At 42.0% G+C, this 18,614-nt stretch overlaps 1 protein-coding gene across 2 annotated transcripts in view; it reads left to right on the forward strand.

Annotated features, from left to right (window-relative positions):
- Positions 1–217: 217 nt before the first annotated feature.
- Positions 218–18,614, forward strand: part of dpy19l1l (dpy-19-like 1, like (H. sapiens)) — a 110,054-nt gene continuing 91,657 nt past the window's right edge. Inside the window, exons 1-2 of one of the 2 annotated variants that reach the window (XM_069921029.1) lie at positions 218–697; positions 1,456–1,480. In XM_069921029.1, coding sequence (XP_069777130.1) covers positions 454–697; positions 1,456–1,480 — 269 coding nt within the window. In that variant the 5' untranslated portion in view covers positions 218–453. The remainder of the gene's footprint in view (positions 698–1,455; positions 1,481–18,614) is intronic. The other variant, XM_069921028.1, reaches the window with a different exon arrangement.

Raw genomic sequence — 18,614 nt, forward strand, 5'->3', positions numbered from 1 at the left:
TGATCCACAGGGCTCGGCTCAGTGCCAGATACCTGGTCAATGCTGCTTTGCCTTGGTAGATTGTACACCCCCCTCCCCCCATAGTTTCCAAAGCAGAATACATGACTGAGGGGAACGGCCACAAGGGTACCCTTACATTGCTGCCCCACCTTTCCCTCTCCAGACTGTCACCCAGCTCCCTGCCTCTTTGTAGGTTCGTTGTGACTAGAAAGTAGTCACCTCCTTCTCCCGCAGCAGGTGAAAGTCGTCGAGCTGCAGCTTCAGGAAGGCGATGTAGCTGACCCCCATCACGCAGTCTCAGTGCGAGGACCACAGCCTGGCAGCTCATCCCAAGCAACAAATCCTCGTAACCAATCAGCAGGCAGCCTACTCCCAGCAACCCAGCACGCGGTGACGGTGGCTGTTTCGTGCCCGGGAGCAGAGCGCCACGCACAACCCCAGGCGGACGGCGTGATGGCTCGCAGCGGCATCAGGAGCACCCGAGGCTCGCCTGAGGAACGGCAACGCGCCTCCCCCGCCAGCGTCAGGGCCTCGCAGAAGGCCGCTAGCCCACGCCGGGACAGGCGCAGGGACGGCGCCGGCCCCCCCAAGACCAAGTTCGCTGTCGGACCCTCCGGCAAGTGGGTGGCGGGCATCGGGGAGCAGTTTGGCCTCGATGGGTCGGCGCTCAGCAGCCTGGGGACCACGATCCTGCTTGGTGAGGGAGAGGCGGATGAGAAGGGGGAGGAAGACGGGGGTTGGGGGTCAGGACGGAGGTGGGAGGAGGGGGAAGGATGGTGGTGGGAGAGGACGGCGGTGGGAGAGTGAGGGGGGGAGAGTTGGGGGGGGGAAGGACGGCGGTGGGAGAGTGGGGGGGGGAAGGACGACGGTGGGAGAGTGGGGGGAGGGAAGGGCGACGGTGGGAGAGTGAGGGGGGGAGAATTGGGGGGGGGGGAAGGACGGCGGTGGGAGAGTGGGGGGGGGGAAGGACGACGGTGGGAGAGTGGGGGGAGGGAAGGGCGATGGTGGGAGAGGGTGGGTGGTTGGAGGATTAGGAGGCAGGTGGGAGAGGGGGAATACGAGATGGGGACAGGACGAGAAGGGATATTTTTAGGAGGGTAGAGTGTCGAGAGCAATAGTGGTGGGATGAAGAAGATGCAGACAGAGCAAGGGATAGGTGGGGGTAAGGCTGTGGTTCTGAGTGAAGGGAAAGTGAAGTGAGAAAGTAACTGACTAAGCGGTGCTAGGTAGGAGTGAAAGGGCCAGAGTGGAAATCAGGTAGATATTGGGGGTGGGTGGTGGGGAGGGGTTTAAATGGAATTGCAGTGAAGGGTGGAGTGAAGATAGCAAAATTCACTGTCTGTTTTCACACTGGTTTGTACATCCTGCTGTTTTCAACTTTTGTTGGAAAAGACTGGTGGTGAAACGGGGTAGATGTAAGAAATCAAGTTAATAATTTCCATTCTTCCTCCTCAGCTATCATTGCAGGAATTCTACATTGGTGAGTATATTCTGAATAGGTTAAGATTATCAAAGCTGCTGGTTGGTCAAGAAATTCTGGATTCATCAAAATAATTTAATGTGAGAAACTGACAAAATAGCTATCTTGGGAAATTGAATGTTGTTTTATTGAGATGTTAAACAAGAAAATTTTCAGATGCTGTGATTAAATTTAGTATGCTAAAGTGCTGGAGAAAGTATTCTTTATGTAGCAAAGATATATGAACAATGTTTCGGGCCTTTATCAAGGTATGATCAAAAAGCAGGCAGATATCTGAATAAAATGGTGGACAGGGAGAGGAATACAAGCCTCAGGCAAGAGGTCACAGGTAATATGTTTCAGAGCTGGGAAGTGATGGGGAGGAGGTGTAGTTCTCTGAATGGAGGGGAATGGAGAGCTGGAGGAAAGGAAATCGACCAAAAAGGAAAGAAGGAGACAGAGGGGCGGGCCTATTGCAAACTGGAGAAGTTGATGTTAATGCCATCTGGTTGGAATAGTAAGTGTAAATCACGAAAATCTGTGGACACTCTGGTTGAAGTAAAAACATAAAAAGCTAGAGAAACTCAGCAGGTCAAACAGTGTCCTTTGTGTAGTACAGGTAAAAATACATAACTAACGTTTTGGGTTTGAGCCCTTCATCAAGGTATGAGAGAATGTCAGCAGGCATCCAAAGAAAAAAATAGAGTGGGAAGGGGTGGTGGCAAAGGCAGGAGATGATAGGTGGAGAAGGGAGAAGTCATTGTTAATGCCATTTGGCTGGAGAGTGCCCAGACAGAAAATAAGGAGTTCCTTCAATCTGTGGGTGGGTTAGTATATAAAGCCATGGATCGACATGTGAGTGTGGGAGTATGAATTGAAATGGTTGGCTCCTGGAGGTCTCTGTTGTGGCAGACGGAGTAGGGGTATTGAGCGAAGCAATCTCCCAATCTGCGACTAGTCTCTGATGTAGAGAAGGACACAAAGGGAGCACTGGATGCAGTAAATCAGTCCTGTGGATATACAAATGAAGTGTAGCTTCACTTGAAAGGCCTGTTTGGGGCCCTGTACCATGGTGAGGGAGGAGGTGTGGGTGCAAGTGGTGCACCTCTTGTAGCCACAGGGATAGGTGCCGGGGTGGGGGGGGGGGGAGGGATGAGTGCATGAAGGAATCACAGAGGGAGCAGTCTCTATGTTAGGCCGAGAGGGGAGGAGAAGAAAAAATGTATCTGGAGGTGGGATCCCGTAGAAAGTGTCGGAAAAACTGGCAGGTAATGTGTTGAATGCGTAAATGAGGATGAGGGAAATTCTATGTTTGTTGCGTCTGGGGCAGAGAGGGCCAGGGCAGTTGAGGGAGAAAATGGAGGAGATGCGGGTGAGGACTGAGTTGATGGTGGTGGAGAGGAAGCCAATTTTGTGAAAGAAGGCAAATATTTCAGTAGACAATAGGTGCTGGAGTAGGCCAATTGGGCCGTCGAGCCAGCATCGCCATTTATCGGATCATGGCTGATCTTTCTCTTTCAATAACCAATCCCAGTCATCCCCATAACCCTTAACTCCCCCTGCCCACAAGAGCCTTATCCAACTCTCTCTTAAATCTATCCAGCGAATCTGCCCCCACTACCCTCTGTGGCAATCCATTCCACAGATCCACAACTCTCTGGGTAAAAAAAAATTCTCCTCATTTCTGTCTTAAATGGCCTTCCCTGTATTCTTAAACTATGCCCTCTAGTCCTAGTCTCTCCCATCATTGGGGACATGTACTCTGATTTCACCCTGTTAAGCCCTTTGATAATCCTAAATACCTCAATCATGTCTCCCCTCATCCTTCTAAATTCCATCGCATATAATCCAAGTCTTTCTAACCTATCCGCGTATGACAATCCTGCCATCCCGGGAACTAACCTCGTATATCTGCTCTGCTCTCACTCTATAGCAAGTATGTCCTTTCTTAAAAATGGGGACCAGAACTGGAAGCAGTACTCCAGGTGAGGTCTCACCAGGGCCCTGTACAACTGCAAGAGGGCTTCTCTACTCCTATACTCCAATCCCTTCTAGATGAAAGCCAACATACCATTCGCCTTCTTCACCACTTGCTGAACCTGCATACTAGTTTTCAATGACTGGTGAACAAGTATGCCCAGATCCCTTTGCCCCACCCCCTAGCTTAACTCCATTGAAATAATACTCTGCTCTTTTGTTTCTGCCTCCAAAATGGACAACCTTGCATTTACTCACATTAAACTTCATCTACCATTTCTCCGCCCACTCCTCTAACCTGTCCAAGTCCCCATGCAATTTCCTGACATCCTCCTCGCACTTCACACTACCACCCAGTTTAGTGTCATCTGCGAATTTGCATATGTAGTTATTAATCCCTTCATCCAAATCATTTACATAAATGATAAACAACGAGGACCCAACACCGATCCCTGCGGTGTCGGAAGATCAGGACTGGAAGACCTTATCTTGGGAACAGATGCAGCAGAGACAGAGAAATTGAGAGAAGGGGGATATAATCCTTGCAGGGGACAGTCAAGGTAGTTGTGTGAGCTAGAGGGTTTGTAATATTACGTCGGTGGAAAGTTTGTCTCCCGAGATGGAGAGAAAAGAGATACAGGAAGGGGAGAGTGTTGTCGGGGATGAATCAGGTGAGTTTCAGATCGGGGTAGAAGTTGCCGTGAAGTGAAGAAAATTGACAGGCTCATCGTGTATGCATGTGGCAGCTCCATTGTAGTTGTTGATAATGGAGGAAGAGTTTGGGGGTCTTGTGTAGCTTGTAGAATGAATTGCTCCACAAAGCCGACAAACAGGCAGGTGTAGCTGGAAACCTTTAATTTAGAGGAAGTTGGATGAGTTAAAGGAGAAGTTATTTAAAGTGAGGACCAATTCTGCCAGGCCGAGGAGGGTGATGGTGGAGGGTAACTGGTCAGGTCTTTAGTCCAGGAAGAAGCGAAATATTTTGAGACCTTCTTTGTGGGGGATGAGGTTAAAGGGATTGGAAGTCCATTGTGAAGGTGAGGTGGTCTGGTTCAGGGAATCTGAAGACATTGAGGAGATGGAGGGCATATGAGGTGTCGTGGATGGAGGTGGTGAGGGATTGGACTGGGGAGAAAAGATAGAGCCAAGATAAGATGAAACTAGTTAGGTGGGGCAAGAGCAGGATCCGGATGGTTGGGGTTGTGTATCTTGGGTAGAAGATAGAAACTGGCAGTCTGGGGTGGGAAACAATGAGGTTGGTGGCCATGGGGGGATGGTGACCAGAGGTGATGAGGTTAGAGATAATGTTGGAGATAGTGGCTTTATATTTGGTGGTGGGGTCCTTTAGGAGGGGTCAATAGTAGATGGTGTCTAAGATCTGTCAGCTGGTCTCAGCAAGGTAGAGGTCAGTGCTCCAGACCACAACAGCACCACCCTTGTCTGCAGGTTTGATGGTGTGGTTGAGATTGTTGTAGAGATAGTGGTGGACAGAGCGTTCTGAGCAGGTGAGATTGGAATACGAGAGGGGTGTGGTAAAGTTGAGTCGGTTGATGTCTTAGTGGTTGTTGGAAATAAAAATGTCCAGAGTGGCTACTGGTTAGGATGAGGTGTCCAGGAGGAGGAAGAAGGCTTGAAGTGGGAGAAAGAGTCTTAGGTGGGGGGAGGGGGGGGTGGGGAGTCACGGTCATGGAAGCGGGCTTGGAGGAAGCGGTGACAGAAGAAGAGTTTGGCATCGCGGTGTGCGTGGAACTCATGGAGGTGTGGGTGGAGGGGGATGAAGGTAAGGCTCCTCTAACACCTAACACCAATTTGCAGGTGACCTTGGTATGGCAGTGCATGAGGCCATGGACATACTTTTTGGCGTAGGAATGGGGTGTAGAATTGAAATGGTTGGCCACTGGGAGGCCACAGCTATTCCAGCAGACAGAGCAAAGTTGCTCAACGAACCTATCTTCCAGTCTGCATTCAGACTGTCCGATGTAGAGGAGACCACAACAAGAATATTGGATGAAGTAGATGACCTCTGTAGATTCACAAGTGAAGTGTTGCTTCACTTGGAAGGACTAAAAAGTTGTGAAGGAGGAAGTGTGGGCTAAATTGTAGCATTTCTTGCAATCGCAGGGTAGGTACCAAAGGGTGGTTGATGGGAAGGGATGAGCGGAGGAGAGAGTCACGGAGGAAGTGGTCCTTGCAGAAGGTGGAGAGAGGATAATGTGTCTGGTGGTGGGATCGTGTACTTGGCGGAAATTGTGGAGGATAAATATGTTGCATATGGAGGCTGGTGGGGTGGTAGTTGAGGACAAAGGGAATCCTGTCCTTATTGCTTCAAGGGGAATCCTGTCCTTATTGCTTCAAGGGGAATCCTGTCCTTATTGCTTCAAGGGGAATCCTGTCCTTATTGCTTCAAGGGGAATCCTGTCCTTATTGCTTCAAGGGGAATCCTGTCCTTATTGCTTCAAGGGGAATCCTGTCCTTATTGCTTCAAGGGGAATCCTGTCCTTATTGCTTCAAGGGGAATCCTGTCCTTATTGCTTCAAGGGGAATCCTGTCCTTATTGCTTCAAGGGGAATCCTGTCCTTATTGCTTCAAGGGGAATCCTGTCCTTATTGCTTCAAGGGGAATCCTGTCCTTATTGCTTCAAGGGGAATCCTGTCCTTATTGCTTCAAGGGGAATCCTGTCCTTATTGCTTCAAGGGGAATCCTGTCCTTATTGCTTCAAGGGGAATCCTGTCCTTATTGCTTCAAGGGGAATCCTGTCCTTATTGCTTCAAGGGGAATCCTGTCCTTATTGCTTCAAGGGGAATCCTGTCCTTATTGCTTCAAGGGGAATCCTGTCCTTATTGCTTCAAGGGGAATCCTGTCCTTATTGCTTCAAGGGGAATCCTGTCCTTATTGCTTCAAGGGGAATCCTGTCCTTATTGCTTCAAGGGGAATCCTGTCCTTATTGCTTCAAGGGGAATCCTGTCCTTATTGCTTCAAGGGGAATCCTGTCCTTATTGCTTCAAGGGGAATCCTGTCCTTATTGCTTCAAGGGGAATCCTGTCCTTATTGCTTCAAGGGGAATCCTGTCCTTATTGCTTCAAGGGGAATCCTGTCCTTATTGCTTCAAGGGGAATCCTGTCCTTATTGCTTCAAGGGGAATCCTGTCCTTATTGCTTCAAGGGGAATCCTGTCCTTATTGCTTCAAGGGGAATCCTGTCCTTATTGCTTCAAGGGGAATCCTGTCCTTATTGCTTCAAGGGGAATCCTGTCCTTATTGCTTCAAGGGGAATCCTGTCCTTATTGCTTCAAGGGGAATCCTGTCCTTATTGCTTCAAGGGGAATCCTGTCCTTATTGCTTCAAGGGGAATCCTGTCCTTATTGCTTCAAGGGGAATCCTGTCCTTATTGCTTCAAGGGGAATCCTGTCCTTATTGCTTCTGGGGGCGGAGGAGGCCATGCAGACGGCAATAGAGGAGATCTGGGCGAGGGCTAAATTGATAATGGAGGTCATCACGCATGATCTGAAATGGAAGACCACATCATGGGATGGAGACGGTGGAATTGGGAGAAAGGAATAGAATCATGATGGTGTGAAGTGTCGTCAAGGAAAATGTGGGAGTTGGTGGGCTTGTAGAAAATGTCTGTAGAATGTTTGTCTCCCGAGATGGAGACAAAGAGATAGAGAAAGGGGAATGTGTTGCCAGAGATGGACCAAATGAATTTGAGGTTGGGTGAAAGTTAACCACAAAGTGGATAAAGTTGCTTGAGGTGGCACAAATGTGGTTGTCTTTGTAGCATAGGAAGAGTTGTCGAGCTTTGCCTATGTAGGCTTGTAGCATTGATTGCTCCACATAGCCAACAAAAAGGCAAGCTTAGCTGGGACCCATGCGGTTACCCACGGCTATCCCTATGACTTGGAGAAAGTTGGATGTCAAAGGAGAAGTTATTGAGGGTGAGGACAAGTTCTGGCAGCCAGAGAAATGTTGCGGTGAGGGGGCCTGGTTGGGTCTGTTGTGGAAAAATAAACAAAAGGCTTTGAAACTTTTAATATGGAGGCTTGAGAGCAACAGGGATTGCAGATGGAGAGCAGTGAAGAGAGGAGAACTTCTTCAGGGTAGGCATCCGTCAAAGAGACTTCAAAGTGGACCAACCAAATGGAGTTAATCAAGAAAGTCTGCAGGCGGTGTCATTGTAGGAAGGAGTGCAGGCCCACAGGCAAGAGGTAATGGGTGGATATGAATGGGAGGGCAGAGTGTAAAAAGCTATGAAGTGATCAGGGAGTAGCAATCTGAATGGAGAGTGAAGGGGGTGGGGAGCTGGAAGAAAAGACACAGGACTAGGGAAAGAGAGGAAGACGGGAAGGGTCCTAATGGAAACCGGAATAGTTGATGTCATGTGGTTGGAATATTAGGTGTTGTTCCTCCAATTTACTGGTGGCCTTGGTTTGACAGTGCATTTGGCCATGGACAGACATGTCGGTGTGGGGTGCAGAATTGAAATGGTTGGCCACTGGGAGATTGCAGCGGATAGAGCAAATGGTCTCCCAGTATGCGTCCAGTCTCTGATATGGAGGAGGCCAAAATGGGAGCACCGGATGTCAAAGATGACCCCTGCAGATTCACAAGTAGAGTGTTGCTTCACTCGGAAGGACTGAATGGTGGTGAGGGAGGAGGTTTGGGCGTAAGTGCTGCATATCCTCAGTCACAGGGTAGCTACCAAGAGAGGAATTACTGGGAAGGGATCAGTGATGAGGAGGTCACGGAGGGAAGGTGGAGAGAGGATGATATGTTTGGTGGTGAGATCATGTTGTAGGTGGTGGAAATGGCAGAGGTTGATGTGTTGAATGCGGAGGCTGATGGGGTGGTAGATGAGGACAAGGGGAATCCTATCCTTGTATCTAGGGGCAGATGGGACAAGGGGAGATGTGGGGGAAATAGAGAAGATGCAGGTAAGGGATGAGTTGTTGGGTCTACATGGGCCTTATCAGTCACATCAGAAACCACAGATCCTTAAGCAAGTCATCCTCAAGCCCCAGAAATTGCTGAGAGGTACAAGGTGACATTTACCAGCTTTGTGAACGAACTGAAAGCTCAAGTTTTCCCAAGGCTGTTTACAATGCTGGAGTAAAGAGCTAAGAGCAGAGCTATATTGATCATTGTTCCTGGACAGCGCTGAGGAATGAGGATGACACCTCCAGGCCAGTCCTATGGGTTTTGATGTTGCTGAGGAGCCAGGTGGCACCTGGAGCTTCTACCACAGTGGTGTTCCTGCATGTGGTGGAATCTCTGCCAGTTTCAGTCGGCTGCACACAAATAGGCTCAGCCCACAGAGTGGTCATGGTCTAAGTTTCCTGTCAGTTGAGGGTCTTGAGAATATCCTTCAATCCTTTCCTTTGATTGCCTGATAATTCTTGTGACCGAGTTCGGGTGAGGGAGTCTGGTGTCTGGCATCAAGCTCAAGACGGGGAGGAGTCACGTGATGGAGTAGTGGCCGGACGGTGAACTCCAGCCCTCTCCAGAAAAGTCGGGAAAAACAAAGGAAAACACAAAGGCACAGAAATAAAAGTTACAGAAAAGTGAGTATAAAGGTGGAAAGAAGATGGCGACAAAAAAAGAAAAATCGAAAGCAACGGTAAGAAGAGAGGAAGAGAAGACAACGGAGGAAGAAGGTGAAGGCCTTACCTGTTCGAAGAGGCCCGCGGTGGAGAGAGAAACCCGCTCCCTCAGGTCGGTAGATAATGGACTACAAAAATGGCTCGCTGAGCCGAGTAAAAGTGCGCAACCGCGCATGAAAAAAAACACACCGACGGGAGGGGGGACCAGCTGGGGAGTCGATCTCCACAGCCGGCAACGACAGCTGCAGAACACCTGCAGCAAGAAGAGACCACAGAAGACAATGGAAACAAGAAAGAAGAGAAGAAAAGGGCAACAAAGAAACAACAGATGGCCAACCCAGAGGAAGAGTACAGTGAAATAGAAGAAGAAGAGAAAGGCAAGATAAAGGTGGTACTTTCTCTTATTAAAGGATACATGGAGTCATTTAAAGAATGGCAAACACAGGAATTTAATGATTTAAGAAAAAGAATAAACAACAAAGAAGAGAAAATGAATAAAATAGATATGACCTTAACAGAAATAGGAAAGAAAATGGACAAGATGGAAGAGCGGGCAGTAGCAGCAGAAATGGAGGTAGAAGACTTAAAAAAGAAATTGGAGGAATCTAATAAAAAAGCGATAGAGACACAAGAACTGTTAGCTCAAAAAATAGATATAATGGAAAATTATAACAGAAGAAATAACATAACGATAGTGGGCCTTAAGGAAGATGAAGAAGGCAAGAATATGAGGGAGTTTATAAAAGATTGGATCCCTAAGACCCTAGGATGTCCAGAACTACAGCAAGAAATGGAAATAGAAAGGGCACATAGAGCATTGGCCTCTAAACCACAACCACAACAAAAACCAAGATCTATTGTAGTAAAATTCCTAAGATATACTACAAGAGAAAAGGTACTGGAGAAGACAATGGAAAAAGTAAGAGAGGGCAACAAACCACTGGAGTATAAAGGGCAAAAAATCTTCATTTATCCAGATATAAGTTTTGAACTCCTAAAGAAGAGAAAAGAGTTCAATACAGCAAAGGCGATTTTATGGAAGAAAGGGTATAAATTTATACTAAAGCATCCAGCGGTATTGAAAATATTTATTCCAGGAGAACAAAACAGACTATTCTCAGACCCAGAAGAAGCACGAAAATTTGCAGAACAATTACAAAAATAGACTGAGGGATGAAGACGGGTAATGAGAGTAAAAATAATCACGATTGATATGTATGTGGGTAAAGAGGTATAAGAGTGAATAGATAAAATGTGCATACGTGAAGGTATCTGTACTTAGAGGAAAATATAGATAATATAGACAAGAATGAATAAGGGAAGGTAATGGAATAGAGAGAATAAGGAGGGAATTAAAAGAGTGACCTTTGTTACACATGAAAAGTGAAATCTTTTCTGGGGAGGGCTGGGTGGGGAGAAATAGCGGTCACTGCAAAATCAGTTGACGCTTGCGAGTGAATTCGCAAACCCAAATGGAGAGGGGAGATGTGGTTGTCCGACAAGGGATAAAGGACAACTCAGGAGGGGAAGGGGAGATTGGGGATAAAGAAGATATAAATAGGAGAATAAGGAAAATGTTGCATGTTGTAGGAATGTTGTCTTATAAAGAGTTGAAAATAAGAAAACAGAAATGGAAAAGGAGGAAAGGAAATGATGGAAAAACGGAAGGAGAAGATAAACAAAGTATAAAATGGCTACGCTGAACTATATGACTTTAAATATTAATGGAATACATAACCAAATTAAAAGGAAGAAACTACTAAATTTACTGAAAAAGGAAAAAATTGATATAGCATTTGTCAAAGAAACACACTTAACTGAATTGGAGCACAAGAAATTAAAGAGAGATTGGGTAGGACATGTAACAGCAGCATCATATAATTCAAAAGCAAGAGGAGTGGCTATATTAATTAGTAAAAATGTGCCATTTAAAATAGAAGAGGAAATAATAGATCCAGCAGGGAGATATGTTATGATAAAATGTCAGATATATTCGGAGTTTTGGAATCTACTTAATGTATATTCACCTAACGAAGAAGATCAAAAGTTTATGCAAGATATCTTTTTGAAGGTAGCTAATACGCAAGGGAACATACTAATAGGAGGGGATTTCAACCTGAATTTGGATCCAAATATGGATAAAACGGGGAAAAAAATTAACAGGAAGAACAAAGTAACCAAATTTATAATTAAATCAATGCAAGAAATGAAACTTTTGGATATATGGAGGAAACAAAACCCAAAAGAAAAGGAATGCTCATACTACTCGGCTAGACATAAAACATACTCAAGAATAGACCTATTTTTGTTATCAGCTAGTATGCAGGATAGAGTAAGAAAAACAGAATATAAAGCGAGAATACTATCGGACCATTCACCCTTAATATTGACAGTAAAGCTAGAGGACATCCCTCCAAGAACGTATAGATGGAGATTAAACCCCATGCTACTTAAAAGACAGGATTTTAGAGAATTTATTGAAAAACAATTAAAAATGTATTTTGAAGTAAATACGGAATCAGTGGAAGATAAGTTTATACTATGGGAGGCATTCATTAGAGGGCAAATAATAAGTTATGTAACCAAGATGAAGAAGGACTATAATCAGGAAACAGAGCAGTTGGAAAGGGAAATAGTAAACATAGAAAAAAAATTAGCAATGAAGAAAGATACAACTAAAAGAAGAGAATTGGCGGATAAAAAAATAAAATATGAAACATTACAAACATATAAGGTAGAGAAGAATATAATGAAGACAAAACAGAAATATTATGAACTAGGGGAAAAAACGCACAAAATCCTAGCATGGCAGCTTAAGACAGAACAAGCTAAGAAAATGGTATTGGCATCAAGGAAAAAAGACAAACAAATTACATATAATCCAAAAGAAATTAAGGAAAACTTTAGAGAATTCTATGAACAATTATACCGAACTGAAAGCACCGGCAGTAGCAGTTGCTTTAGACGCAGAGAAGGCCTTCGACAGAGTAGAATGGAATTACTTGTTCAAAGTATTGCAAAAATTCAGTTTACCGGAGAAGTATATTAATTGGATTAAAGCATTATATAAGGGACCGTTAGCGAAAGTGACAGTAAATGGACATGTATCAAAGCAATTTAACTTAAGCAGGTCAACGCGGCAGGGATGCCCACTATCACCATTATTGTTTGCGCTAGCTATAGAACCACTAGCAGAATCGATAAGAAGAGATAATAATATAAAAGGAATAAAAATAAAAGACAGGGAATATAAAATCAGTCTGTTTGCGGATGATGTGATAGTGTACTTAACAGAACCAGAACTATCAATAAAAGAACTATATAAGAAATTGAAGGAATATGGAGAAGTGTCGGGATACAAGATAAACGTAAATAAAAGTGAAGCAATGCCTATGAATAACGCGGATTTCTCAAAATTTAAGGAGGAATCCCCATTCAGATGGCAAACGCAGGCAATAAGATACCTAGGTGTGCAAATAAACAAAAATCTAGGCCAATTATATAAACTCAATTACAATCCACTAATGAAAAAATTACAGGACGATTTAGAGCATTGGAAAGAGCTACCACTAACACTGATAGGAAGGATAAACTGTATTAAAATGAACATTTTTCCAAGGATACTATACTTATTTCAGGCATTGCCAATACAACTGACAGAAAAATTCTTCAAAGAGTTAAAGAAAATAATAAGGAGATTTTTATGGAGAGGGGGGAAACCGAGGATAGCACTAGACAAATTAACAGAATGGTATAAACAAGGAGGCTTACAATTGCCAAACTTCAAAAATTATTATAGAGCCGCACAATTAAGGTACCTATCAGATTTTTATCAAACAAGGGAAAAACCAGACTGGACGAGACTAGAATTAGATAAAATAGGGGAAAAGATACCTGAACACATATTATATAAATGGGACGAAAAATTGGTACAACATAGAACTTCTCCAGTATTACACCATCTCCTCAATATATGGAAGAAGATTCATGTAGAAAGAAATAAAATAAATTACCAAATACCAAAACTAATATTGACGCAAAATAAGCTACTCCCTTTTACAATAGACAACCTTGCCTTTAGAAAATGGGAAAAAAAAGGGATTAAAAGAATAGAAAATTGTTTTTCAGGAAGTAGATTCTTATCCTTTGAACAAATGAGAGATAAGTACAATATAACGGGAGATACAGCGCTGGCATATTACCAACTGAGATCCTACTTGAAAGATAAATTAGGAAGCAACTTGAGTTTACCAGAGGGAAGTAACCTTGAATATGTGATTACAGATACAATGTTAATCAAAAGATTTATAAAAAATATGTATATTAAACTGCAAGAAAAGGAAAATGAAGAAACAAATGGTAAAACTAAACAAAAATGGGAACAAGATTTAAATATAAAGATAAAAAAGGAAACATGGGAGAAGTTATGCTCTGGAACGATGAGAAATACAATAAATACGAGGCTGCGTATGATACAATATAATTGGTTACACAGACTATACATTACACCGCAAAAGTTAAATAAATGGGACCCAACAGTATCTGATAGATGTTTTCGATGTAAAAAAGAAAGGGGAACAACAATTCATGCAATCTGGACATGTGAGAGAGTAGAAAAATTTTGGGATGATCTCAATCAGATATTAAATAAAATAACAGAAAACAATATACCAAAGAATCCAGAGATCTTTCTCCTAAGTAACATAAAAAATAAAGAATTTGGAATTGACTTGGAAGATGCACAAAAAAGATTTGTCAAGATATCCCTAGCCATAGCAAAAAAATGTATTATGTCAACCTGGAAATTGGAAGATAATTTGAAAATACAACAATGGTATATAGAAATGAATAAATGTATTCCATTAGAAAAAATAACATATAGTTTAAGAAATAATATTGAAATATTCGAACAAGTATGGGAGCCTTACATTAAATACAATAGCGAAAACCTACCGGGAACAAACATTACCTAAATTGATGGAAGGAGAAGAAAAGAAAAGAATGGACTCAGTAGAATTTCTGGTGTATTTTTGTTGAATGACAACATTGTCTAACTGAATTAATGCAACCTAGATTGTATAACTAAAATGGATGAGAGGGGGGGGATGGGGGGTGGCTTGGGAGGAGGGAGGGGGGAGGGAGAAAAAGTCACTGTAAATGTGTGGAAAAGAAAAAGTGTATATCATGGCTATTGTGATTTATGGTGTGAAAAAAAAAAATAAAAAAAAAAAAAAAAACAATTATACCGAACTGAAAACGAAGGGAAAGAGGGAAAATAGATGAATTTCTGACTAAAATTGAACTACCAAAACTACAAATAGAGGAACAAAATAAATTAACAGAACCATTTGGAATAGTAGAAATACAAGAGATAATAAAAAAATTACCAAATAATAAGACACCAGGAGAGGATGGATTTCCAATAGAATTCTACAAAACATTTAAAGACTTATTAATACCGCCCCTCCTAGATGTAATCAACCAGATTGATGAAACACAAAGCTTACCAGATTCATGTAAAACAGCAATAATTACAGTAATACTAAAGCAAGGGAAATATCCACTCTTACCAGCGTCATATAGACCAATATCTTTGCTAAACACAGACTATAAGATAATAGCTAAACTATTAGCAAACAGATTAGCAGAACAGGTACCGAAAATGGTAAATTTAGACCAAACTGGATTTATCAAAAAAAGACGCACAACAGACAATATTTGTAAATTTATTAACTTAATTCATGCAGTAGAAGGAAATAAAGCACCTGCAGTAGCAGTTGCTTTAGATGCAGAGAAGGCCTTCGACAGAGTAGAATGGAATTATTTGTTCAAAGTATTGTAAAAATTCAGTTTACTGGAGAAGTATATTAATTGGATTAAAGCATTATATAAGGGACCGTTAGCGAAAGTGACAGTAAATGGACATGTATCAAAGCAATTTATCTTAAGCAGGTCAACGCGGCAGGGATGCCCACTATCACCTTTATTGTTTGCGCTAGCTATAGAACCACTAGCAGAATTGATAAGAATAGATAATAATATAAAAGGAATAAAAATAAAAGACATAGAATATAAAATCAGTCTATTTGCGGATGATGTTATAGTGTACTTAACAGAACCAGAACTATCAATAAAAGAATTATATAAGAAATTGAAGGAATATGGAGAAGTGTCGGGTTACAAGATAAACGTAAATAAAAGTGAAGCAATGCCTATGAATAATGCGGATTTCTCAAAATTTAAGAAGGAATCTCCATTCAGATGGCAAATGCAGGCAATAAGATACCTAGGTGTACAAATAAACAAAAATCTAGGCCAATTATATAAACTCAATTATAATGCACTAATGAAAAAATTACAGGACGATTTAGAGCATTGGAAAGATCTACCACTAACTCTGATAGGAAGGATAAACTGTATTAAAATGAACATTTTTCCAAGGATATTATACTTATTTCAGGCATTGCCAATACAACTGACAGAAAAATTCTTCAAAGAGTTAAAGAAAATAATAAGGAAATTTTTATGGAGAGGGGGGAAACCGAGGATAGCACTAGATAAATTAACAGAATGGTATAAACAAGGAGGCTTACAATTGCCAAACTTTAAAAATTATTATAGAGCCGCACAATTAAGATATCTATCAGATTTTTATCAAACAAGGGAAAAACCAGACTAGACGAGATTAGAATTAGATAAAATAGGGGAAAAGATACCTGAGCACATATTATATAAATGGGACGAAAAATTGGTACAACATAGAACTTCTCCAGTATTACATCATCTCCTCAATATTTGGAAGAAGATCCATGTAGAAAGAAATAAAACAAATTATCAATTACCAAAACTAATATTGACGCAAAATAAGCTACTCCCTTTTACAATAGACAACCTTTCCTTTAGAGAATGGGAAAAAAAAGGGATTAGAAGAATAGAAAATTGTTTTTCAGGAAGTAGATTCTTATCCTTTGAACAAATGAGAGATAAGTACAATATAACTGGAGATACAGCGCTGGCATATTACCAACTGAGATCCTACTTGAAGGATAAATTAGGAAGCAATTTGAGTTTACCAGAGGGAAGTAACCTTGAATATGTGATTACAGATACAATGTTAATCAAAAGATTTATAACAAATATGTATATTAAACTGCAAGAAAAGGAGAATGAGGAAACAAATGGTAAAACTAAACAAAAATGGGAACAAGATTTAAATATAAAGATAAAAAAGGAAACATGGGAGAAATTATTTTCTGGAACAATGAGAAATACAATAAATACGAGGCTACGTATGATACAATATAATTGGTTACACAGACTATACATTACACCGCAAAAGTTAAATAAATGGGACCCAACAGTATCCGATAGATGTTTTCGATGTAAAAAAGAAATGGGAACAACAATTCATGCAATCTGGACATCTGAGAGAGTAGAAAAATTTTGGTATGATCTCAATCAGATATTAAATAAAATAACAGAAAACAATATACCAAAGAATTCAGAGATCTTTCTCCTAAGTAACATAAAAAACAAAGAATTTGGAATTGATTTGGAGGATGCACAAAAAAGATTTGTTAAGATAGCCCTAGCCGTAGCAAAAAAATGTATTATGTCAACCTGGAAATTGGAAGATAATTTGAAAATACAACAATGGTATATAGAAATGAATAAATGTATTCCATTAGAAAAAATAACATATAGTTTAAGAAATAATATTGAAATATTCAAACAAGTATGGGAGCCTTACATTAAATACAATAGCGAAAACCTACCGGGGACAAACATTTCCTAAGTTGATGGAAGGAGAAGGAAAGAAAAGAATGGACTCTGTAGAATTTCTGGTGTATTTTTGTTGAATGACAACATTGTCTGACTGAATTAATGCAACCTAGAGTGTATACCTAAAATGGATGAGAGGTGGGGGGGTGGCTTGGGAGGAGGGAGGGGGGGGGGAGAAAAAGTCACTGTATATGTGTGAAAAAGAAAAAGTGTATATCATGGCTAATGTGATTTATGGTGTGAAAAATAAAAAATTTAAAAAAAAAAGCACAAGACGGACTTGACTTGCCCTTCAGTAAGTCAGGCCCAGCTGCAATTAGGTCATACTGCTGTTGGGAAAGGAGCTGTTGTTTCAGTTATTAATTCGTTAGATGTGGAAGATTTTGTGGAGCTATTATTGGAAACTCTCTAATGCTTTGAGGTGTATGCTGTAGGTAGTCCAGGAGTTTTGTCATGAACTTTAACCAGTCCCTTCCTCAGACTGCCAAAGATTGAGCTGACGTTCTGAATGTTTTCATCTTTCTTTGTTTTCCTGAGCACTGACTCTTGAGATAGAACTATAGAACATTACAGCACTGGAAGCAGGCCCTTGGCCCTTCCACTCTGTACCAAACTATTATTCTATCTTGTCCCACTGATCTACACCCTCCAAACCCCTCCCATCCATGTACTTGTCAACATTTTTCTTAAATGTGAAAAATGAGCCCACATTCACCACCTCAGCTGGCACCTCATTCCACGTTCCCACCACTCTCTGTGTGAAGAATTTACCACTAATGTTCCCCCTAAACTTTTTCCCTTTCACCCTTAACCCATGTCCTCTGGATTGTATCTCTCCTAAATTCAGTGGAAAAAACCTATTTGCATGTACTCTATCTATACCCATCATAATTTTGTATACCTCTATCAACTCTCCCCTCATTCTTCTATGGTCCAGGGCAAAAGCTCTTTACAACCCTATCCACCTATGACACCACTTTCAGGGAATTATAGACCTATGTTCCCAGATCTCTCTGTTTTACTGCACTCCTCAGTGCCCCACCATTTACCATGTATGTCCCACCTTGTTTGTCCTTTCCAAATGCCACACATCACACTTGTCTGCATTAAATTACATCTGCCATTTTTTAGCCCAATTTTTCTGATTGTTCAGATCCTCCTGTAAGCTTTGAAAGCCTTTCTCACTCTCCACAACGCCTCCAATCCTTGTGTCATCTACAAATTTGCGGTTCCAATTTACCATTTTATCATCCAGATCTTTGATCTAGATTAGGGGTCTCCAGAGTGGTTGATATTGACCTCTAGGGGTCGATGGGACAATCCAGGGGTTTGATAAATGCCGAGGGCCAGCATCACCACCCTGTCCGTCTGGCACCACTATTCCACACACCCCACCACCACCACCACCGTCATGCCACAAACACCCACCCGGGTCCGGCGGGGATTGATGAGGTATCAAGGATTCCATAAAGGGTTCGATAGTCCAAAAGCTTTTGGTACCCCTGATCTAGCTGACAAACAACAATAGTCTCAGCATGATCCCTGAGGCACACCACTAGTCACAGGCCTCCAGTCTGAGAAACAGTCATCCACTACCACTCTCTGGCTTCTCTTATATAGCCAATGTCAAATCCAGTTTACTACCTCACCATGAATACTGAGCACCTGAACCTTCCTGACTAACCTCCCATGTAGAACCTTGTGAAAGCCCTTATTAAATCCAGGTATAAATAATATTCACAGCCTTTCATTCATCAACATTCTTGGTAACCTTTTTGAAAAACTCTATATAAGATTGATT

Source organism: Narcine bancroftii, chromosome 2 (genome assembly GCF_036971445.1).
Source record: "Narcine bancroftii isolate sNarBan1 chromosome 2, sNarBan1.hap1, whole genome shotgun sequence".
Lineage (NCBI taxonomy): Eukaryota > Metazoa > Chordata > Chondrichthyes > Torpediniformes > Narcinidae > Narcine > Narcine bancroftii.